Source organism: Alexandromys fortis, unplaced genomic scaffold, assembly GCF_014885135.2.
Source record: "Alexandromys fortis isolate MF-2015 unplaced genomic scaffold, M_Fortis_MF-2015_v1.1 scaffold_290, whole genome shotgun sequence".
NCBI lineage: Eukaryota > Metazoa > Chordata > Mammalia > Rodentia > Cricetidae > Alexandromys > Alexandromys fortis.
In genome coordinates this window covers 938,207-961,839 of record NW_026068167.1, presented here as the reverse complement: position 1 = coordinate 961,839, position 23,633 = coordinate 938,207, and the positions used below count along the sequence as shown (strand labels likewise).

The following is a 23,633-nucleotide window of genomic DNA, read 5'->3' as shown; positions in this document are numbered from 1 at the left end:
ATCATGCTCTAGTTTCCCCTTCGTCTCTCTGGGTCGGCGACCGAGGAAGCGGCCTCTGGGATGCTCAGGGGGTGTGTCCCCTCATGATTGGCGCAGGCCGCTCAGCCAACCCCAGCTCGGCAAACGGGAAGCACTTAGCCAATGAGGGGAGGCGGCAGCGGCGAGGACTTAAGAGAGGCGGAACAGCAGTTTGACTGGCACGAAAGTTAGCCAGTGAACTGCAGAGGCATCCTGCCTGCGGCCAATGAGGTGTGGTTGTGGGCGGGTCTCCGAGTGTTTGTGTTGTGGTTTTGGGGGAGGGAGGCGGAGGGGAAAGTTTGTTTATTTTGTTTTTAGTTTCTGGGGTCCCCGAGCTTCGGGAAGGTGAAGCGAGCGACCGTGACACCCCTCGCCTTTCAGCCTCCCTGCGACATCGCCTCCACAGCTTGCGGAGAAGCGGAGACCGCGGTCACCGCAGGGCTTCACAGCGGAACGACGCACACTCGGAGCCGGCGCGGCTCAGCGGTGAGTGGGGACTGTGGGCCGCGCGGGCCTTCCTCTTCCTCGCGAGCCGCCGGGCCGCGCGGGGCCGACTAGGGTGGGAGACCGAGGACGCCCTCGGGAGCGCGCGGCGTGGCGGGGCCCGGTGAGGCGCAGCGCGTGCGTGTCCTCGCGAACGCGCGCGACGGGAGCGAGCCGGGCGACGGGAGGGGTTCGGGGAGGATGGGGCGCGAGCGAGCAGGGCCGGGGTGGGCCGCCGCGGGCCGGGGCGCTCGCCCCGGGCGCGCTGTGGGGATCGCGACGTGTGTAGTGTAGACGCGAGGCGGGGGAGGGGTGTGTGAGGGACGCGCGGTCACGTCGGTCGCGGCGGCCCTGGCGTCCTGAGTAGCGGGGCAGGGACAGACCGGCGTCACGCGCCGGCAGGTGTGAGCCGAGGAAGGGCTTCCGGGTGGGCCAGCGGCTGTCCGACCGCTTCGCGTCGTCGCCTGGGCCCTCGGGACTGCGAGGCCCTTGGAGCTGAGACTGCCTGGCGGTGGGGCGCGAGCATCCGGTGTCCCCGCGCTGCGGGCGCGCAGGCTTGTGTGCGGGATCTGATGGCGGGGTCCCATGGCCATCCCGCGAGAGCTGCGGGAGGATCTGCGGGACAAGGCGAAGCTCACTTTGGACGAAGAAACAAATGAGTGGCGGAGGGATGACAGGGTTGAAAACAGCCCTGGGGAGGGTTTGCCACCTTCCGCTGCTCCGGCGCCCTTTAAGTTCAAACTAACGGATTTCTTAGTCCACAATGGCTAACTATCTGCTCCAGCGAAATTCACTGCAGTGGCTAAGGACACCCAGTAACAGCAGCCTTGGACACAGGTCACCCATCTGGGACTTTTAGCTTCATGCTTTCTCATGTGTCTTTTGACTCAATGAGTAAAGAGTACCAACCAAAACGCCGTGAATAAAACATCATGAGTCTGTTCTTAACAGTTAAACACGGCAGCAAGCAAAGTCGCACATCCTCGCCCTTTGTCAAGGTTTAATACTGTTTCTCTCCGTGTGTGAGAGTTCAGTTCTTGACCTTAAAACTGTATGTGTTTATGGCGGGTCGTAAAGAGAGAGGACGCGGACAGTGGACGTTGTCTTGCACTGTGCAGTGCCAGGCATCGCTGTAGTAGGTGGGAGGGCTATCAGTGTAGCTGGCCCTCCAGGTAGGCACATTGACCAGTATCCAGAGTACAGGTGAGATGGTTCTGTCCCACTCGGGATGCAGGGGTGAGGGTTGGGATGCCTACCAGTGTTTTCCTGTTTTGTTTGTTTGGTTTCTTGAGACAAGGTTTCACTGTGTAGCCTTGGCTGGCCTGGAACTGCTACGTAGACCAGGATAGCCTGGAACACAGAGATCCCCGTGCCTCTGCCACCTGAGTGCTGGGTTAAAGAGGCCCGGCTTAGATCTTTACCGTTTTTTAAGGGATGTCGTAACTTGATTATTTGAGCAATAGTTTCTGATGGTACTTAAAAGAGTAAGGGAATGGTCTACGCTGAGTGTGTGTTAAACCATCATACCCTTGAAATCTTACCCTCAAATAGAAGTTCTTAAATGTTTTAAAATCAGAGCAGTACTTTTGTTCGAATGTCAGAATTGGCTAACATTTGTTGCGTGCTTACAATGTTCCACCCTCTCTGTTACTTTTGAAATACTTACCTCAGGTGTAGGGACAGACACTTTCATTGTTACAGGGCTGAGGACAAGAACTATACAGCTAGGGTTAATCATTGGTCTGTTTGGTTTTTATTTGTTTGTTTTTTGCTTGTTTTATTTTTGCCTCCTAAATTTTCCAGAGGGAGAAAGGCAAAAGGAACACTAAGAAGCAGAGAAAGATAGGAAAGGAGAATCCACTGGTAATATAAGGTTGCCTGTACCTGGCTTAAGAATTTAATGTTAAATTGAGACCATTCTTGTTTTAGAATTAAGCACCTTAAAAAAAACAGAAATACATCTAACTTTTGATTTTTAATTGACATATTCATTGCATGTAGTACTTTGAAGCTCTTTTTTCTTTGATTTTTTTTAAGAATTTATTTTCTTAGGTCTTGCTATGTGGTCTTACTGGCCTCAGACTCGTGCTCCTTCTGCCTCAACTTCCCCAGTGCCTGAATTACAGACCTTTAGCACCATGTCTCAAGAGCCAGTTCATTGTTCTCTCTCCCTTCTGCATGGTGTTGGTGATTTGTTTGTTTGTTTGTTTTTTAAATTTCTCTTTCTATATCCCAGGATGCCTTGGAGTTCACTGTGTTGGCCAGGCTGGTCTTGAACTCTTGGCCACCGTCCTGCCTTAGCCTTCTGAATGCTGAGATTTCAGGTGTAAGCCACCATGCCCAGCTTCTGAAGACCTTTTCTTCCAGTCTCTGTCCACTGATCCTTATTCCTGCTCATGTCTCTAAGAGCTCCTGTTCATTTTTGTTGTTAGCAACTTGTGATTCAGGGCCATGTCTGTTTTGTTTGCCCCGTCACCAGAGCCTGTCCAAGTGTCAGGCATACAGCAGAGTCCTGGAAATAGTTCTTGGTTATGCTATGAATTTGGCTTTTACTCTTATTGTTTATTGTTATAGCCTTGTCTGCCTACTTCCTTCTGGTAGTGTCTGGGATTTGATACCACTCTTTTTTTTTTTTTTTTTTTGAGACATGATTTCTCTTTGTAGCCCTGTAGACCTACTCACGCTGTAGACCAGGATGGCCTCAAAGTCAGTGATCTGTCTGTCTCTTCTGCTTTAATCTGCTGGGATCAAAGGTGTGCACCACCACTGCCTGCTTAATGCCACTCTTAAGAGAGCTTGCCACATAAAGATAGATATGAGAATCCTGTATTGAGCTTGCTGAGTTAAGTGAGCATTGCATGCTGGAGGCTGGGTCAGTAGTGCACCTGTTGAGTGAGCATTGCATCCTGGTCCTTCAGCCTGGGTCAGCACTGCACCTGTTACTCTTCCCTTGTCTTAGCTGCTTTTGATTTCTTTCTCTCTTCAGCATGTTGCTTCTAGAGACCTCGTGTAGGTTCCAGCCTGCTTGCCCTTTGACATTTGCTGCCTTTGACATTGACAGCTGCCTCTAGTGTTTCACCCCTACATGTTTCCCCCACACTAATCTTCCTGAAAGATTGCTCTATGTTTTCTGCTCCTTCCCAAATCCACCACAAACACTTAGATTGGAAATCCTCAATGGTGTTTGATTGCTTAAAGGGTTTAAGTGCTTTAGCCTGCTATTTACAGATCTTTGGACTAGTACTGTCCAATAGAAATAGAAAGCAAGCCACAGATGTAGACCACATATGTAATTTAAATTTTTCTAGTAGCCACATTAAAAAGTAAAAAGAAAGGGTGAAATTGATTTTTGTAACATTTTTATTCACTTTAAAACATCCAAAATCTTAGTATTTAAATATGTAATTACAAAAAAGAAAAGTTCAAAAAACTAGTACTGGGATATTTTAACAGTCTTTTTTTTTCATGTTTAATGTTTGAAACCTAGAATGTATTTTTTACTTATTACATCTCAATTCACATTAATCACATTTCAGGTGCTCTGTAACCACTTGTTTTTAGTGGTTACCTCATTGAACAGAATAGATCTAAATTATGCCTTCAGCATTGCTATTCAGACCTAGGTATTGCCAGCCACCGTACTTTGCATACCCAGTTCCCCTCACCTAGAAACAGCTTCATTATCTAAACATGCTAAATTTCCTTGCTGAGAAACACAGGGGAACATGAGAACTCTAGACTTTAATTCTTAACATCTCTAGTTGTGCACATGTGTACAGATGTGTCTTTAAATGTATGTAGTATGTACCTACCTAGTCCTGAAGAGAGCACTGGAGCTGGGAGCTAGACACAGGTGGTTGTGAACTATCCATGTGGATGCTGGGATCTGAACTCTGGGAAGGCTGTAAGTGCCTTAATCTTTCAGCCATCTCTCCAGCCCCTTATATGGAAGTTTTTAACATTATTGTTTTTCTTTTTTTGAGATGAGGTCTCTTTTGTTGTCCAGACTGGCCTGGAACCCCTGGGCTCAAATGATTCTTCTCCCTCAGCCTGCAGCATAGCTAGTACTACATATAATACATTACCATATCCAATTTAATGTCTTCTTTTCATACTATTTTTTAGAATGCAACTGTTGATAACCAATTTGTGTTATAATCACAGGTGATATGGCACAAGCACTGACTCATGATTACTTGATGAATTAGAACCAGTGCCAGCAGCATATAGCCTCCCTCTTTTCATCCCTGTGTACCTGCTGAGTAACAGCATGATTGCCCTGGACGGTGTGTGTTGACATCTTCCCCCCTTACATGTCTTGAGAACCGAGCTTTGCCTTCCTCATTTTTGTTCCTGACCTGGCGTGTGCTAGAAAATCTATTTATTTTGAACAAATACCACCTTATTAATTTATTATTATTTTTAGACAGAGTGTCTCTGTGTAGACCTCGATATTCCAGAACTCTCTATGAGACCAGGCTGGCCTCAGACTTACAGAGATCCACCTGCTTCAACCTGAGTGCTGGAATTAAAGGTGTGCACCACTATACCTGGTCTACATGTGTTTTTTTAAGTCTCTCTAGCTGGGTAGTAGTTAATACTGTGTCCTTTGAAGATAACAGATTATGAATTGTGAAAGATCATATGGATTTTGAGGGCAGTGCTAAGGATTGGTTGAACCTGGAGCTTTGTAAATGCTGAGCACTGGCATTCTACCATTAAGCTAAATCTCTAGCTCTCTGACATGCTTTTATATTTCTCCTTCTTTAAGTATATACTTGTGTCTCCCGCCCCACTGAAGTATTACTGACATTCTGAAAGCTAAGATATTTAATGTATACAACTTGGTATATTTGAAGTAGATTTGCTTTTTTTTTAAAAAAAAAAAAAGTAAGTTTATATTGGGCATGGTAATGGATGCCTTTAATCCCATCATCACTCAGGAGACAGGCAAACAGATCTTCTGTTAGTTTGAGGCCAGCCTGGTCTAAATAGTGAGTTCTAGAACATTGGAATATACAGTACTCAAAAAAATTAAATTAAAAATAACTCAGCTGAGAATAGGGGCTCACACACTTGGGAGGCAGAGACAGGTGGATCTCTGAATTCAACAAGTTCCGGGATAACCAGGGTTACATGGAGAAACCTTGTCTTGAAAAACCAAAAACCAAACCAAAACAAAACAAACAAACAAACAAACAAAATAAAAACAAAAAAACTGTGCAGGACTGGGGAGATGGCTCATTTAGTAAGGTACCTGCTTTACAAGCATAAGGACCTGAGTTTGGATCCCTAGAACCCATGTAAAAAATTGGGCTTGACTGTGCATGCTTGTAACGCCAGCCTTGGAGAGAGATTGAGAAGAGGGATCACTGGTTATTGGCCAACCAGCCAGGTTCACTGAATCAGTAAGCTTCAGGTTCAGCAGAGACCCTATCAGAAAAAACAAAGGTGGGCAAAACAGGAAAGGTGCCTGACAGTGGCCTTAGGCTTACACATGTGCTCATGTGCTGTGTATACTCGCACGGCTGCATACACGCACGTCACATGTTTATGTAGACTTGCACATACTGTACATATATACCACACGAATACACAGTTCCCTCACACAAAATAATAAAACACACAAGCAACTGTTTATAGATATTACAGTTTTCATGTTGATCAGAAAGTTAGCAGGTGAGTGTGGTGTGTCTTAAATCCCAGCACTCATGAGGCAGAGGCAGGAGGATCTCTGAATTCTAGGCTAGCTTAGTTTGCCTAGCAAGTTGCATTCCAGCCAGAGCAACATAGCGAAACCCTGTCTCAAATGAATGAATGATAAAGTAGTAGTAGAAGTTGTTATTTTCATTCTGGTGTGGTGGTCTACACCTATAATCCCAGCACTCTGAGGTACAGGCGGGAGGGTTACAAGTTGCTCTGGGCTTTATAAGGAGGCCTTGTCTAACTGCCCATCCTCCCCCCAAAAAAGATGTTTAACTTTCCTGAGACTTAGTTCCCTTGTGGTTTGTAAACTGGCTGTGAAAGCAGTTTCAGAGACAGAGCTTCAGAGTAGTTCCGTGAGTATTGGCATCCGTGCACATGCCTGTCCAGAGCCACAGCCAAGATGCAAAGTCTGAACTAGAAGTCAGAAGTCCTGGGTTTGTTTGTGGTGCTGATACTTGCTTGAATGCCAGCTAGGTTCCAAGCACAGAAATGTCTGAGAATTGAAAAACTAGAGTGAACGAAGTATAAAAAGTCTTTTAGAAGCCCCTTTCACGCAGAGGTGTTATTATTCTTCCGAGGAAGATTTCATTTCTCGCTATGCTTTTATAATATCTTTACCTGTTTATACCTTAGGTTATATCATACCATGTTTCTAGGTCTGTCTGTTCTACTAGATTGTAAGCTTTAAATTAAAAAAAAAAAAGCTTATTGTGTGTTTTTGGGTGTTCCTTTGCCGTAGCATTCGAGTGGAGGTCAGAGGACAACCTTGTAGAGTCAGTTCTTTCCTCCTGCCTTTATGTCTTCTCTAGGGATTGAACTCAGTTTGTTCAGCTTGTGCAGCATTTTTACCCACTGACCCATCATGCCAGCCCAGTTTAAGCTTCCGAAGACCAAGACCATTTATCTCTACGTTTCCAAGTCCACATTGTGCTGTGCCTGCCATGTTATAGGCATTCAGAGATCTAGGAATGCCTCAAACAAATGATTTAGTTTGGAGGCTAGATAGTTGGTAGGGTGCTTGCCTAGCATACACAAAACCCTGGGTTTGATTCTTAGCACTTCCTAGAACCAGGTGTGGGGGCTGAAGAGATGTCACAGTGGTTAAGAGCACTGGTTGCTCTCCTAAAGGATCTGAGTTCAATTTCCAGCATAAACATGGTGGCTAACAGTTGTGTGTAACTCCAGTTTCATAGGATCAAACATGACCTTCTTGCCTCTGCCGGCAATGCATACATATGTGCAACCCACACAGACATACACACAAATTTAAAAAAATTAAAAGTCTTGTGCGGTGGTTTATACTTGTAACCCTAGCATTCAGAGGTAGAAGCAGAAAGATTATAAGTTCAAGATCATCCTCAGCTATGAGGTAAGTTTAAGATTAGCCTAGGAAACTTGGAGACCCAAATATCAAAAACAAAACCAATAACCAAATTGCTTAATTTTATAATGCCTTAATTTATTTTGGCACCAGCTAGAGAATTTTGTACTAGGTAATTGTAGTGAGAATAATCTTTTAAAACTACACATCTATTCTGAATGTGTTTTACATCAACAGAAAACATTTACCTAGAAAATCAAGTATAGTCAGGAGGAGTCATGCTTGTATGATAAAACTTTCCTGGAGAAGTGCAGCACACACATACTTACCCCGGATAAAGATTCCACCACTGAACAAAGTGTGGCTACTACCCAAATCCAGCTTGGTGAACCAATGGGTTTTACTGTGTTTATAGGGGCAGAAATGACTCAATAGCAACTGCATCACCAACAGTCCCCGCCAGCTTGGGTGACAGCTCACGCAAGGTGGAAAACCCGGAGCACACTGTACAGCCTGCAGGCACTTCTTCGGGTTGGAGAGTTGGTCTAAACCTCTCCAGGCAGCTGAAAGTACTTTCCACTTTTCTCCCTTCCTCCTCCCCCCATTGTTACATGTATACCTTTTTGATATTGATGCATGTGGAAGTCAGAGGACAACCTATAGAAGTTGGTTTCTCGTCTTCCACCCTGTGGATCCCAGAGATGGACTCAGGTTGTGAGGTTTGGTGGCAAGGGCCTTCAGCTGTTGAGTCATCTCTAACTCCTCTTTGTTTTTGATCAGGGTCTGACTACAAAGCCCAGGCCAGCTTCAGACTGGTGACCTTCCTATTTTCACCTTTCATATGCTGGGATTATGGGCATTTGCCACCACACCCAGGTCCTTTTATTATTACTGCTTTTAAAATTAAGTTTAAAGATTAATTTATATGTATGAATGTTTTGCCTACATGAATGTTTGTGCATCATGTATGTTCCTGGTACTCATAGAGGTCAGCTGAAGGCATCAGGCCTCCTGGAACTGAAATTATAAATGGTTACAAGCCACCATGTGGGTTCTGGGTGCTGAACCTAAGTCTTTGCAAAAAGCAACAAGTGCTTTTAACCACTGAACCAGTACTTCATTACTTCTTTAATGTTGGGATCAAACTCAGCATTATACCAGCAAAGCAAGTATCTCTACCACTAAACTCTACCCCTAACCAATTTTTACCTTTTTTTAAAAAAAAAATTTGACTGGGTAGTAGTGGTGGTGCACACTTTTAATCCCAGCACTCAAGAGGCAGAAACAGGTGGGTCGCTGAGAGGCCAGCCTGGTCTACAGAGTGAGATCCAAGATCCAGGACAGCCAGAGCTATACAGAGAAACCCTGTCTCGAAAAAACAAAAAAAAAAAAAAAAGAATAACAAATCGGATTTNATATACATATATATATACATATATATACATATATATAGTTTTTTGTTGTGTGTGGGTATGTATGTGAATGTGGGTTCCCATGGAGGCCAGAAGGGGTGTTAGATCCCTTGGAGCTGGAATTATAGGCAGTTATGAGCCACTTGATGTGGATGCTGGGACGTGAGCTCAGTCGTCCATAGGAGCAGCAAGTGCCAACTGGTGATCCATTTCTCTAGCCCCCTTCCCCATATAAGAATTCTTAAAGACTTCCTGAAATCCTCTCCAGGGAAGATAATCATCACAAGGGAGAATGGTGCTGGTCTCTTCTTATTCCTGCACTTGTTGGCGTAGAGGACCTGTAAAGCATGCAGTGTCAGGTGGATTAGAAAGTGGTGACTCACATCAGCCTATCTGTAGGAGCCGTGCACAGAAGTGACCTCTAGATTACCTGTTTGAGTGCTGATACCATCTCTGAAGGGCCAGCCACTGAACAGGGAAACGGTGCAAGGTTGAACAGGAAGGACTATCCAGAAGGGCCTCTGGGCACGTGTCTTGGGGAAAATGATTCCCAGCTTGAAGGTCCTTGCATATCTCCTAAGTCTCCCAAGCTGTTTTAGTCTGATTCCATTCCCAAGTGGAGTTGAAGAAATGGAGATAATACTAGAAAGTTAGTTTATTTCCTTCAATTATTCCTGTTTAATTTCAACAGCTTTTTTTCTAGTCCTCTTCTGTGTTCGTCAGCTTTAAATTATTGTAACAAATCACCTCAACAAGATCCAAAGATTGGAGATAAGTCAACTTTAAAAAAAAGGGAAAGGTTTGGACTGGGGGACACTTAACCTAGGATGTGTAAAGTCCTGGCTTAGATAAATAGTACTGAAGGTAAATAAAATGGTTATTTTATCTCACAGTCTCATAGTTTGGGTGGTTTTAGTCCTTGATCAGTTGGCCTTAGACAAAACTGCACATTATGGAGGGAGCCTATGGTAGAAGGAGCCTTCACCAAATGAGGACTGAAAATAGAAAGTAGAGGAAGAAGAGGGCCAGGACCACAGTGTACCCTTCCAGGGGACATTCCCCATGACCTGACTTACTGCTCACCTATTAATAGTGTTGTGGGTTAGAGACAACCTTCGACAGTCCAATCTACAGTACATTCTGACTGTCTTACTCTCCTGCTGGGGGTAGGAACTGCTCCCACCCTGCTCACACCATCTTTTGCTTCTTTCATTTTATAATCACTACATTTTTTAAAGGAACAACCATGGTGTGGGATGTGGAGCACACATGTGTAATCTTAGCATTTGTGGGATAACAATTAGTTCAGAATGGTGGGTGACTAAGGTGGTGCTGATTACACTCAAAAGATGGTAGTTAGCTGACATTAACGTAAATTTCTATGTAGTCTGTGTACTCACTTATTGACCCAGATTGAAGAGGATGGAAGAGATACTAGGTAAGAATATTGGCAGTGAGTGTAGTTTATTCTGTAACACTGTTCTAGAGTGTCTTTATTTAAAAATATAGGTAATCTGGGAGCTTAAAAATTATAAGTGGGGGGGGGGGACTGGAGAGATGGCTCAGCTGTAAGAGCACTGACCGTCCTTCCAGAGGACCCGAATTCAATTCCCAGCACCCACATGGCAGCTCACAACTCTTTATAAGTCTAAGATCTGACACCCTCACACAATCATACATGCAGGCAAAACATCAATGTACATAAAATAAAAATAAATAAATTATAAAAAAATTAGAAGTGGGGGCTGGGTGGTAGTGGTACATGCCTTTAATCTCAGCACTTGGGAGGCAGAGGCAGGCGGATCTCTGTGAGTTCGAGGCCAGCCTAGTCTATAAGAGCTAGTTCCAGGACAGACTCCAAAGCTACAGAGAAACCCTGTCTTGAAAAACCAAAAAAAAAAAAAAAAATAGAATTGGGGCTAAAGAGATGGCTCAATAGGTCGAATGCTTGCTGTGCAACCATGAGGACCTGAGTTCAGATCACCAGAACCCATGTAAGAGCATGCCTGATATAATGTGCCTTTAACCTAGAACTGGGAGGAGGAAACAGGAGGGTCCTAGGGCTCACTGCCCGCCAGTCTAACAAAAAGGTGAGAGCCCTTATCACAACATAAAGTGGTGTGTGATGGAGAAGGATACCCATAGTTGACCTTTGGCTTCCACATACACGTGCACGCCTCACATGTGCACATATGCATGCACCACTAGTGTACAAAGGAGAAAGTAACCCTGGCTAACATTCACAGCAGATCAGGAGAAATGTCTAAAGCAGCTGCTAGGCACATGGTTCTGATCTGGAAAAAGAAATCCAAGTAAGAAACGAGACTGCTGTTCTGAAGGAACTGCCTTTTGCCTCCTGTACAAATCCTGCTGATGGTGCATCAGGCTCAGTGATATCCTTTCCATGAGATGTTTTACCCAGGAGTATGTCTCTGTCGAGTTTCTAAATATAGTCTCTGGTTAGATGAACCATGGCTTACACACTTTAAAATACTTGTTCACCACCTACACTTTTGTGTTTCACTCCAAAAGTTTTGTATTTTTACAGCAATATGCTTAACATTTATGATGTTTTATTTGCATTTTGGCTCAGTCACCTTAAAAAACAGTACATTCATTATTATACTTAAACAGTGTGGGGAGCTTGGAGCCACAAGTCGCTACAGAGAGGTCTGTGTGTATTCTGTGCACCTAATACATGGCTGGCTGGCTGGCTGGCTGGCTGGTCAAGGGGAAATGCTACTTGTAAAACACACACACAGACACACACACACACACATACACACCACATTTCCTCTCTCTTTTTCTCTCTCTGTCTCTTCCCAAAACACAGTGAAAGGCTTTTTGTAGGACTAACAAAAACAAAACAAGAATGAAAATGAAAGACATCACATTTCAAACCAGTGAGGTCTGATTTGAAATGTTTAAACAGGACCCTGTGCTCCCTGCATGGCTTGTGACTCTGCCTCAGCACTTTGTGCTAGGGCCTACACTGATGCCATGCTTGCTTTGGAAGTTGATGTGCTCAGCATGTTTACTGCACTGAGGAATGTGTATGGCACTTTCTTGTTTGCCTTTAACCTTTTTCGCATCCTTGAGTCTGAAGACTCATTAGGGTTGCTTCTCAGAAAGGTAACTCTAGAGACTAGAGTACATCCTCTGCCTTACATTCTTGTGGATTGTTGACTCTCTTAGGTCCCCTCACTGCTCATCGATCTTCTCAGTACCAGGATCCTGAAATCTGGTGATACTGATCTTGAAATGGTGTCCCGTCTTTTAGTTCGTTTTCCTGTGGCTTTGGGCTGTTTCTGTGTTTGTTTTGTTTTGTTTTTTTGAGACTGGGTTTCACTGTGTTGCCAAGATTGGCTTTGTACTTGAGGTCTTCCTGCCTTAGCCTCAAGGTGGCTAGGATTCCACCACTGCACTCTAGTAGCTTTGGTGTGGACCTCTAGTTTCTGTTTTCAAGCCATCGTCTTCAGGCTATGTCTGGATTATTCAAGTAGCTGTCTGCCTCATGTCCCATTCCTTTTTGCTCAGAAAACATTTCCTACCCACTGTTTTCTTTTCTCTCATTCAAAATTGTGTACTTTCTCATTCTAGGAAATCAACACCTATCTGAGCCAGATGCCTTTACTTTTCCAAATATACCAATTCTCGTTCTCTAGTTTTCCATCCCTGACTGGTACAGTCTTTGCTCCATTTTCCATATGATATTTTTTCCCTTTTGGCTCTCTTTCTTTTGAAGGCTTGATTTATGTAAAATATTATCACCACGTCTGCTACCAGTCTCTTTTTTCCCCTTACTCTCAAGTTTTCCAGGACTGAAGAGATGGCTCAGGGGGTAAAGTGCTTGCTGTGCAAGCATGAGGGCCTGAGTTCAGCCGCATAGCACACATCTGTAACTGCAGGACTGAGCAGTCAGAGACAGGCAGGTCCCGGGCCTAATGAGCCAGCCAGTCTAGCAGAAATAGCAAGCTCCAGGTTCAATGGGAGAGTCTGTCTCAAAAAGGACAGTGGAGAGCAATGGAGGAAGATAGCCAGTATCAATCTCTGGCCTCTACATGTGCACATACGGGCTAGTGTAAGCATGCATACACATACACAAAATTTTCTGTAAATTTTGTCTTCCTTGAAATATTTCTTTGGTTTTTCAAGACAGGGTTTCTCTGTGTAGCCCTGGCTGTCTTGAAACTCACTCTGTAGACCAGGCTGGTCTTGAACTAAGAGATCTGCCTGCCCCTGCCTCTGCCTCCTGAGTGCTAAGATTAAAGGCATTTGCTATTGCTTCTTAGCTTGAAATATTTCTTAACCAAAGGCCTTTTTCATTTTGCATCCAGAGGCACTTTTTTTTTGGGGGGGGGGGAGATAATAGGTGCAGTTTATTATTCCATATATATGCAAAAGAAAAAATATGATTTTATAAGATAATACAAAGTGATAAATATTATATGTTGTCACTATTAGAGGTCACATTAGACTAATATGAAGAGCCTATTTGATGTCAGGTGAGAAGACAGTTTAAGCACTCCAAAGAATAGTGAAAAAAGAAATGAGCATGTGACAAAACATAGTTTTGCTCAGAGCTGAATTTTGAATTCTAATTCTTTTCTGTGGTACTGAGGTTTGAACCCAAGGGTTACCACAACAAGGATTCTACGCTGAGCTGTATCCATAGGCTTTTAAAAAGACCGCGTGCGTGCGTGTGTATATATTGAACCATTGAATGCAATGCCTGGTGGAGACCAGAAGATGGTGTTGTGAGCTGCCCCAGGTGAGTACTTAAAACCAGACTTGGTTCTCTACAAGAGTATTATGGGCTCTTAACTCCTGAGCCATTAATCCAGCTTTTTTTGTCTGTTTTTTAATTGATATAATGAGAGTATAATGAACGAGGTAAACTTTGTTAATTTAATTCATTGATTCTAGTGACATTTTTATATAATATATATTTAAAAGATACATTTTATGTGTGTTTGTGAGTGCCTGCATGTATGTCTGTGTGCCATGTACAGGGTACAGCTGCACCATGTGGTGCTGGGACTCAAACACAGGTTGTCTGGAAGAGCAACCTGAGCTTTTAATCATGAAGCCATCTCCCCAGCCCCACAGATTTTATATTTATAAAAATATAGGTAATTTTTTTTTTTTTTTGGTTTTTCGAGACAGGGTTTCTCTGTAGCTTTGGAGCCTGTCCTGGATCTAGCTTTTGTAGACCAGGCTGGCCTCGAACTCATAGAGATCCGCCTGCCTCTTCCTCCCAAGTGTTGGGATTAAAGGTGTGTGCCACCACTAACTCTTACATCTTAAATTAACCCGTTTCTGTTAATCTGTATCGTCAGGAAGCTGTGATTTACCTTAAAGGTTCTGGCAGCACCTTTCTTCTTCGACAACTACATGGTGTCTCTGAATCTGCAGGCTCTTTTCTTTATATCTCTGTTCAGATTTCCCGCCTGGCTTTACTCTGCTAAGCTGTTGGCCGAAACAACTTCTTTATTAACCAGTGGTAATAAAACATAGTCACAGCATACAGAGGGAATCCCACATCAAGAGAATATCTGATCCCATGGAACTAGAGTTACAGGCAGTTGTGAGCCACCCACCCTTAATGCTAGAGACTGAACCTCAGGTCCTCTGCAAGCACGGTGTGCATTCTTAACTGCAGAGCCATCTCTCCAGACTACCTTATCAGTCTTTTAATAGACCAGTACAATTTGTATAGGCAAAGCACTCTTTATTTAACTAGATGTGCATTAATTTTATTGCTTTTCACAAAGAACCAGATTTTGTTTTCATTGACTTAATTTATTAAATGTTTATTTAGTTAGTTTTGGTTTTTGTGAGACAGGTTCTTACTGTATAGTCCAGATGAACCTTGAACTCAGCATTCTCCTGCCTCTACCTCTGGTGTGCCCCCTGACACTTGGTTAAATTTTTTATTTGACCAAAGATTCAGTATGAAAATCTACATGATCTGAGTTTTATATCATAGTAAAACAGATGCACTGAGGAGAGGACATGTGGAAGCAATTGATTTTTCTGCTGAACACAGCCATTTATAGTCTCATTCCAAGATTTCTAACGTGCTACTATTTTCTCATCTATTCCAGTAGTGTTCTGTGGCCGTAGCTGTCATACACCAGAGAGTCCATAAAGAGCAGGTCTCTGTACTGTTCATTGAACATGCCTGCCACTACTTAATTTCAGTGATAATTTTTTTGTCATCACTTGTTTTTATTTGTACTGGGGATTGAACCTGGAGTGCATATTAGGCAAGTACTCTAAGTTAAATTTCCAGCATATTAGGCAAGTACTCTAAGTTAAATTTCCAGCCGTTTTTATTTTATTAAGATTTTTTTACCAGGCAATGGTGGCGCACGCCTTTAATCCCAGCACTCAGGAGGCAGAGGCAGATGGATCTCTGTGAGTTCAAGGCCAGCCTGGTCTAAAAGAGCTATTTCCAGGACAGGCTCCAAAGCCACAGAGAAACCCTGTCTCGAAAAACAAAACAAAAAAAATAAACAAACAAACAAAAAAAAAGAGGTGGTGCACCTCTTTAATCCCAGAATGTGTTAGAGTGTGTGATCTCTGAGTTTTAGGTCAGCCTGGTCTTCAGAGCAAGATCCAGGACAACCAGAGCTACACACAGAGAAACCCTGTCTTGAGACACAAACAAACAAAAGATTATTTTTATTAGTGTGTGTCTGTCTGTGTTTTTGTGAGTGGATACCATGTATGTGCAGGTGCCCAGGAATGCCAGAATTCAGTGTCCTGTCCTCTGAAGCTGGAGATAAGGTGTTTGTGAGCCACCCAGTGTGGGTTCTGGGATCTGAACTTTAGCTCTTGGAGAAGCAGCAAGTGCTCTTAATCACTTGAGTCATATCTCCGGCCCCTTCTTTGTATTTTGAGAAGATCTCATTAAGTAATCTAGAGTATCCTTTAACTCCCTTAGTAGGCAGCCTTGTATTTGTGATGTTCCTGCATAGGCCTCCCAAGTAGCTGGAATTGTACACTTGTAAACCCAGGCCAGCTTTGGTGTGACTTTTTTTTTTTTAATATTTTGAGACAGGATTTCTCTAGCTTTGGAGCCTATCTTGGAACTCATTCTGTAGATCAGGTTGACCTCAAACTCACAGAGATTCACCTACCTCTGCCTCCCAAATGCTGGGATTAAAGGCATGCACCCCCACTGCCCAGCGTTAGTGTGAACTTCTTATTCTAAGAGTATTTAACTCAGCAGTGTGACTTTGTTACACATGGCATCAGATTAGTGGACTTAGAACTTGGTTAACTTTTTCCTATTTTATTTCCACTCTGATATTTAATATCTTCATTTTGTGATTGGGTTGAGTTTTGTTTGTCTCTCATTTTTCTGGGTAGATGCTGAACTTAATTGAGAACTCACATTGGATGTGCTGTAAATCACTCTTAAATTTTGCTTTAGTTTCATTCCCAAAATTTTAATGAGTTTTGTTTTTCATTAGTTTAAAATACTTCCTAGCCTTTTTCTCCCCGACGAGTTGTTTGATTTTGAGACTATATGGAGGTTTCTACATATTTTCCTACTATTGATTTTTTGTTTGTTTTAGGGGGTTGTTTTGTTTGTTTGTTTGTTTGTTTGTTTTCGAGACAGGGTTTCTCAGTGCAACAGCTCTGGCTGTCTTGGAATAGTTGACTTTGTAGACCAGGCTGGCCTCAAACTCATAGATGCACATGCCTCTGCCTTCCAAATGCTGGGATCAAAGGTGTGTGCCACTGCGCCTGGCTCTACTGTTGACTTGTGTTTTAATTCTGTTGTGATTAGAAAACATTCTGTGTCTGTGTTCAGTCTTCCAAGTGTACCTCCAGATTTGGTGCCTGCTGGAAGAACTCACAAGACTAAGCCTGCATTTACATTTATTACTAAGATTTAATTAGGTCAAAGGTGGAAAGCGCAATCAACAAAGGCTTCCAAGAGTGGATTCAGATACAGCATATATAGTTCTTCTAGGATCAGATTGTGTGAGGTATGGTCTACCTGGGGAGCTTGCCTTATGCCTAAAAAATAAAAATAACCCACAGATTTTTATTAGCAATCTTGTCAGATAGACATAATCTTTCTAATGTGTATCAAAGTTTGAGGCCAACTTAGATTATAGAGTTGAGATCCCTGCCTCTTTTTTTTCCTTTTTATTTTTTTATTTTTTTGGTTTTTCAAGACAGGGTTTCTCCATGTAGTCCCAGAACTCACTCTGTAGACCAGGCTGGCCTCAAACTCAGAGAGCTGCCTGCTTCTTATTCCCAAATGCTGGGATTAAAAGCATGCACTACCACTGCCGGTCAAGATCCTGTCTCAGTTTAAAAAAAAAAAAAGTAACTATGTTCTTACATATCAAGTCTGATATTTTCACCCTGCAGTCCAAATTCACAGTCTCTACATAGTAAGAAAGTGTTCTGCCTCTGGACTAAAGCGTTAGTGTGTTGCTTTTCTTTAAAATGAGGTACTGGGGTGCTGGATGTAGTGATGTATGCTTTTAATCCCAGCCCTCGGAAGCAGAGACAGGGGGAATCTCTGAGTTTGAGGCCAATCTGGTCTGTAGTGCCAGTTCTGGGACAGGCAGGGCTACACAGAAATAACCCATCTCTAAAAAACAAAAATTGATAATAATGTTAAAATAAAATGAGGTACCTGATATGACTCTATTCAGTGTTAGGCAAGTGCTGTGCCACTGGGCTGTATTACTAGTGCTATTTACTTTTTATTTCATGTCCTGGTCTCAGTAAGTTACTAAGACCTTTGGTCTTGAACTTGTTCCTTAGCCCAGGCAGACCTTGAACTTATGATCCTCCTGCCAGAACTTCTCAAGTAGCTAGGATTTGTTCCATGAGGCCTGGCTATGTTTTGAGTGTTTGTTTGTTTGGTTTGATAAATTTTGTTTTTGTTTGTTTGGTTGGTTTTTTAAAAAGATTTATTTATTTACTTACTATGTATACAGTATGTCTACAGCCCAGAAGAGGACACCAGACCTCATTACAGATGGTTGTGAGCCACCGTGTGGTTGCTGGGAATTGAACTCAGGACCTCTGGAAGAATAGTCAGTGCTCTTAACCTCTGAGCCATCTCTCCAGCCTTAGTCGGTTGGTTTTTCAAGACAGGTTTCTCTGTGTAGCCCCCGCTGTCCTAGAACTCACTCTGTAGACTAGACTGGCCTTGAACTCAGAGGTCCACCTGCCTCTGCTTCCCAAGTACTGGGATTAAAGGCATGTGTCACCACTACCCATTCATCATGACTGCTTTTCTATTGTCTGTCTCTATTTTGCTTGCATGTATGCCTGCACACCAGAAGAGGGCACCAGATCTCATTATAGATGGTTGTGAGCCACCATGTGGTTGCTGGAAATTGAACTCAGGACCTCTGGAAGAACAGCCAGTGAATGCTCTTCATCTCTGTGCCTTCTCTCCAGCCCTTTTTTATTTGTTTGTTTATGACTGCTTTTAAACATAAGTAGTTTGGGTCTTTCTTCCATCCTAGAGTTGTTCACTGTCCTCATGTTTGCTGTGATGACGTGAGACTCACATTTGGTTTCATCATTTCTGGCATATTAGTGTAGGGGCAGGAAAGGAGTGAGAGATAGTTTTAAAAATTAGCCAATTATAAGCACAAAGGTTTAAAGATTTTAAAATTTTTGTGTGTGTGGGTGTGTGCCTGGATAAGTTTATGTGCACCATGTGCATGAAATACCCATGGAGATTAGAGGGTACTAAACACCCTGGTGTTTGCGAGCCCCCTGACATTTGTGTTGGGAACTTAACTTGGTCCTCTGCAAGAGCAATACATGCTTCTAACCACTCATATCTCTAGCCCATTTTACTAAAACCTTATTCAGGTCAGTAGTCTCTTATTGGAAACTAAAATCTCTATGTATTTAGAATTCAGAACTTGTCTTTTTAACTTTGGAAAGCTAATAATCCTCCATTTAGGATTGGAGATGCTGCAGCCCCATGGTAGAGCACATGCCTACCATATGTGAGGCCCTGGGTGTGCTCCCCAGGAGAGGAAATCGAAAGCCTGTACCATATACTGTGTGTCCTACAGGGTCAGGCCAGGTCTTCCCACTCAAATACGTTAATATTTTGGCAGTCACAGTGTAGCTTTTCTTAATAAACTGGGTAGACTATAAATAGTCTCATGTCAGTTCAGGTCAGATTGTGCTGCCAGTCAAATTCACATTGAGTTTCGCCAACAAGTGAATTTACAGAAAACTTTTCATTTCTACAGGTTTTTAGCTTTTGGGATTGTAAATGTAAGGGGGATTATGTGGACTGTGTTTATCTTCTTAGCTCTCATATTTGATTACTTTTGTCACCTTCAGAAAGTGAAGCTTTCTTTTTTCTTTAGTAGGATATGAGATTAAATCTGTTCGCTACAGTGCAGTTAATAGGAGTTAGGAAACCTCTTCACAAAGCTTGATACCTTAGGCATGCGACACCTTCCCGGCTCCTTCCTGTGCATGGCTGACTTGAGCAAGGACTCTTGGGTCACTCTCCTGCATACTTTTAGAGGTGCTCTGCAATAATAAATAGTAGAAAATAAGATTTTAAGCACCCATGCATCACTTAATAGATTTTCTTTCTCGTGCAGGAGTGGCGGACTTTCTCTGGACTTACCTTTCCTATTGTCAGTCCATGTAGTAGCTTAAAAATAAATATTTGTGGGCTCTGGGTATAGCACTGCAAATAAATGTTTGTAAAAGAAATTCATCCTGGGGTAAAATTCTAGTAAAATAGTGTAGTGTAGAAGTACAATAAAAATCCCACATCTTTTTGTTGTTTTTCAAGACAGGGTTTGTCTATGTAGTCCTGGCTGTCCAGAAGCTGCGTGCTTCTGCCTCCCGAGTACTGAGAGTAAATCATGTATCACCATGTTTGGCTTTGCCCCATTCATTTTGGACCATTTGTTTTTTAACCAGTTAGGATTTTTTTTTAACCAAATTCTTTCTTCTTTTGTTCAGACTTTGTAGGGGACAGTTTGAGGAAAAAAACAGTTTTAAGAATTATTTATCTTATGTGTTTAACCCTTTTGCCTGCATATATGTATGTGTACTTTTTGTGTGCCTAGGGCCTTTGGAAGTCAGAAGAGTATGTAAGATCTTCTGGAACTGGAGGTATAGATGATTGTTAGCCACCATTTGGGTGCTGGAGACCAAACCACCAAACCTGGGTCTACTGCATGAGCACCAAATATCTTAACTGGTGGGCCAGTTCTCCAGCCCCAAAGAATTTTTTTTTACCTTTTCAAAATGGCGGTTTCTCTGTGTAACAGCCCTAGCTATACTGGAACTCACTTTGTAGACCAGGCTGGTCTCGAACTCAGAGATCAGATTGTCTCTGCCTCCCAAGTGCTGGGATTAAAGGCGTGCCACACCACTTCCTGGCCACGATATTTTTTCATTTCATTTATTCACTCATTCATTTTATGTGTGTGTGATAGAAAGAGAGAGAGAGACAGGCAGAGAGGGAGAGAGGGGGAGGGAGAAAGAATGGGTACACACGTGCCACAGTGTACAGCTTGAGGAAGGGTGTCAGTTCTCTCTTTGTACTATGTGGATCTTGTGGCTTGAACTCAGGTCCTCAGGCTTAGTAGCAAGTGTCTTTACCTGCTGAGCCATCTTCTCAGCCCAAAATAGTCTGGTTGGGGATTGTAATCCTCTTGATTAACTTTGTGTTCATTCTGTAGGTTAAACTATGGAGATAACCTTTTCCAACACCAGAAAAAAAAAAAAACAACAGAACAAAAAAACCTCTTCTTCATTGATGATGTAAAACTTGACCATAATCCTTTCATTTAATTAATTTATTTATTCATTCATTCATTCATTTTGTCAAGACAGGGTTTCTCTGTGTACCCCTGCCATCCTGAACTCATTCTGTAGACCAGGCTGGCCTCAAACTCACAGAGATCCGCCTGCCTCTGCCACCCAAGTGCTGGGATTAAGGGTGTGCGCCACCAGCACCCAGCTAGTTTTTATTTTTGGTGCTGTAGAACCCAGGACTTTATTACATGCTAAACATATGTTTTACCACTGAGCTACACCCTCAGGTAAAATTAATTTAGGAGAAATAAAACCGTGAAGTAAGACTGACACAGACACAGTGGATTTGTCTCCTTTCTGCTGGTCCATAACAGACCTTACAGAAAAGGGCAAGCATAGTGCAGTCTCTGCACACTTGGGTAGAGCTACTGTGCAACAGAGTTCCAGGCTAGCCTGAGCTACACAAGGCTTCCCTTAAAAATATGGCGGGAGGGGGGAAGTGAGACAGGATTTCTCATCATAGCCTTGGCTGTCCTGGAACTCGCTTGACTAGGCTGGCCTTGAATTTACAGAAATCCGCCTGCCTCTGCCTCCAGAGTGCTGGTATTAAAGGTGCATGCCACCACCACCTGGCATGTTTAGCACTTGACACTGTGTTATTTATCACTCAGTTTGGGGAACTTGAGGGTTGAGGCAGGGTCCCATGATGTAGCCCAGGTTTGCCTGGAACCCACATCAATATTGCCTCAGGCTTTCCAGTGCTGGAATTACAGGAGTATACAGCCACGCTCACTTTTCAAAACTTAGGCTGAAGGACACGAGAGATAGCTCAGCAGTTCTCTTCAAGACAACCCAGGTTTCATTCCCAACAGCCACATAGTAGCTCACAGCTGTCTGTAACTCTAGTTTCAGGGTATCTGGTGCCTTCTTCTGGCCTCCACAAGTGTCAGGCATGCAAGTGGTGCACAGATGTACGTGCAGGCAAAATACCCATATACATAAAATAATAAACTAAAATAAATCAGTCTGGAATAGTTCCACGTGCCTGGTTTCTTGATCCTCCTTCAGGGCCCGCATGCTGTTTTGCTCATCCTGTGTCCCTGTATTGACTTCTGAGGCTCAGCTCCAGGGTGTCCTGTGGAGAAGCCTTCCTTCCTTGTCTCCTTATTAGATTTCCCTGCTTCTTCCCTTTGTGTGTGTGCTCATGTTAGTGCAGTTTTTCATAGTGGTCTGCAGTGTAGTGTATAGCGAACTTCTGGAGGTACAGATATCTTATGGCATTCAAATTATATTACCTAAGTGTTCAACCTGGTTTTATTTCATCACACTTTGTGACCTGCAACCATTATTTAATATTTCTAAGCCTCAGTTTCTGTAGGTACAAAATGGAGGTAATAATTGTGGGTCCCTCTTTATAAGGTTGTTGTGAGAACCAAATAAGACAGGATCTCTGAAATTCTTAGCCCTCTTTCAACACACATGGGGCCCTCAGTAAGCACTGCATATTATATCTGTCGCCACTAGACTTTGTATAAGACTTGCTTTTATTTATCTCTGAAACTTAATCCTTCACCCAGAGTCTGGCAGGGAGTAGATTGATGAATAAATTACCAGTTGTCCTCAAAACTCTCCCCTTCCTGTTTCACTTTCTTGGTGGTACCATCCATTTCAGTGCCATCCTTGACTTTTCTTCTCAGTCAGAACAAAAATTGACTGTTTATCATGAACCAGGCACTACGCAAGGCCCTTGCTCTGTAAAGAGAAACATATAATCTCTACCCACTGGACCTTGTAGTAAAACAGGGAAAGTCATTTAAAAGAAAGTAGGAACACTCATGGTTCTACTTCTGTGCATATTTGTAAGATCTCAAAATAAGTTAAGTAAGTACTTAGAAAATACTGTATATTGTGAAGAAAGTAAATAAAGTCTGTGTTTGGTGCTATCAGGGAGCCACCTAAGAGAGTAGTCAGGAAATCCCTGGGAGTTTACCTTTAAGCTGAGACTGGAAATTGAGAAGCAGCAACCATAGGAGAGGGTGTTTCCGGCAGAGGTAGTAGCAAGTACTATGCCATGGGAGAGAGCCTTGGCTGAGTCAAGAAACTACAATGTGTGTTGCTAGTCTATGAAGTAAAAAAGAGTGGAGAACTGATTCTGAAGAACAGGTAAGCGGCATCTATGCCAACCAGGACCTGGAAGACAAGAGAAGGGGCTGACAGGGTGATTCAGTTTCAGGATGCTGCAAGAGTTCTTCTTTCCTTTGATCTTGGGAATGAACCCAGGACCTTGAGCATGTTAAGAGCTCGGTGTACCATAGAACTATACCCCAGTTCTGTTGAACTTTAAGTACAAAGTAAACCAGTTTATATTTTGTAAAGTATGTATCAAAAAGACTGAAGGGATACAAAGGTGGAAATTGAGTGGCCAGTGAGAAAATCAGAGTAGTTTGGGGAAGAAATGATAATATTGAGAGAGATGAACATCTTTTGAGAATAGACTCAGTGAGACTTACTGATAGATTAAAAATAAGATAAGAGGGGATAGGAATAAAGTATCTTTCCTGAAAGTCTTCTGTGGTGGTGTATGCCCATAATCACAGGTAAATATCAGAATTTCAAGGTCACCATTGATTACATAGTGGATTCAAGGCCAGTCTATGCTATAGAAAACTCTGCTTCAAACCCAGAAACAAACAGTCAAGATTTCTGACTTGAAAAGCTACACATTGTATTATTTACTGAGATTAACCATGGGGAAAGTCAGAGTTAAAATTTGATCATGTTAAGTCCGAGATGCTCTGAGGCACCTGGGGAAAATGTCAGATAAGTAATTGAGCATAGGAGAACTGGAGTTAAAAAGTTCCTAGCTACAGATACAAATGTGAAAGTTTTCACTGTGGAAGAAG

General features: G+C 42.8%; 2 protein-coding genes across 2 annotated transcripts in view; one reads left to right on the top strand and one right to left on the bottom strand.

The window, feature by feature from the left end:
- The first annotated feature begins 275 nt into the window (after nt 1–275).
- Tnrc6b (trinucleotide repeat containing adaptor 6B) overlaps nt 276–23,633 on the top strand; it is a 235,908-nt gene continuing 212,550 nt past the window's right edge. The window contains exon 1 of the mRNA XM_050128244.1: nt 276–504. The gene's annotated coding sequence lies outside the window, so the exon portion shown is untranslated. The remainder of the gene's footprint in view (nt 505–23,633) is intronic.
- On the bottom strand, nt 573–1,094 carry LOC126492108 (translation initiation factor IF-2-like). Its single transcript, XM_050128245.1, has one exon. The coding sequence runs from the start codon at nt 1,092–1,094 to the stop codon at nt 573–575; it is 522 nt and encodes a 173-aa protein (XP_049984202.1).

What these genes read in the sequence shown, in the direction of transcription:
- LOC126492108 (XM_050128245.1), bottom strand. Translation starts at nt 1,094, where the DNA reads ATGGCCATGGGACCCCGCCATCAGATCCCGCACACAAGCCTGCGCGCC.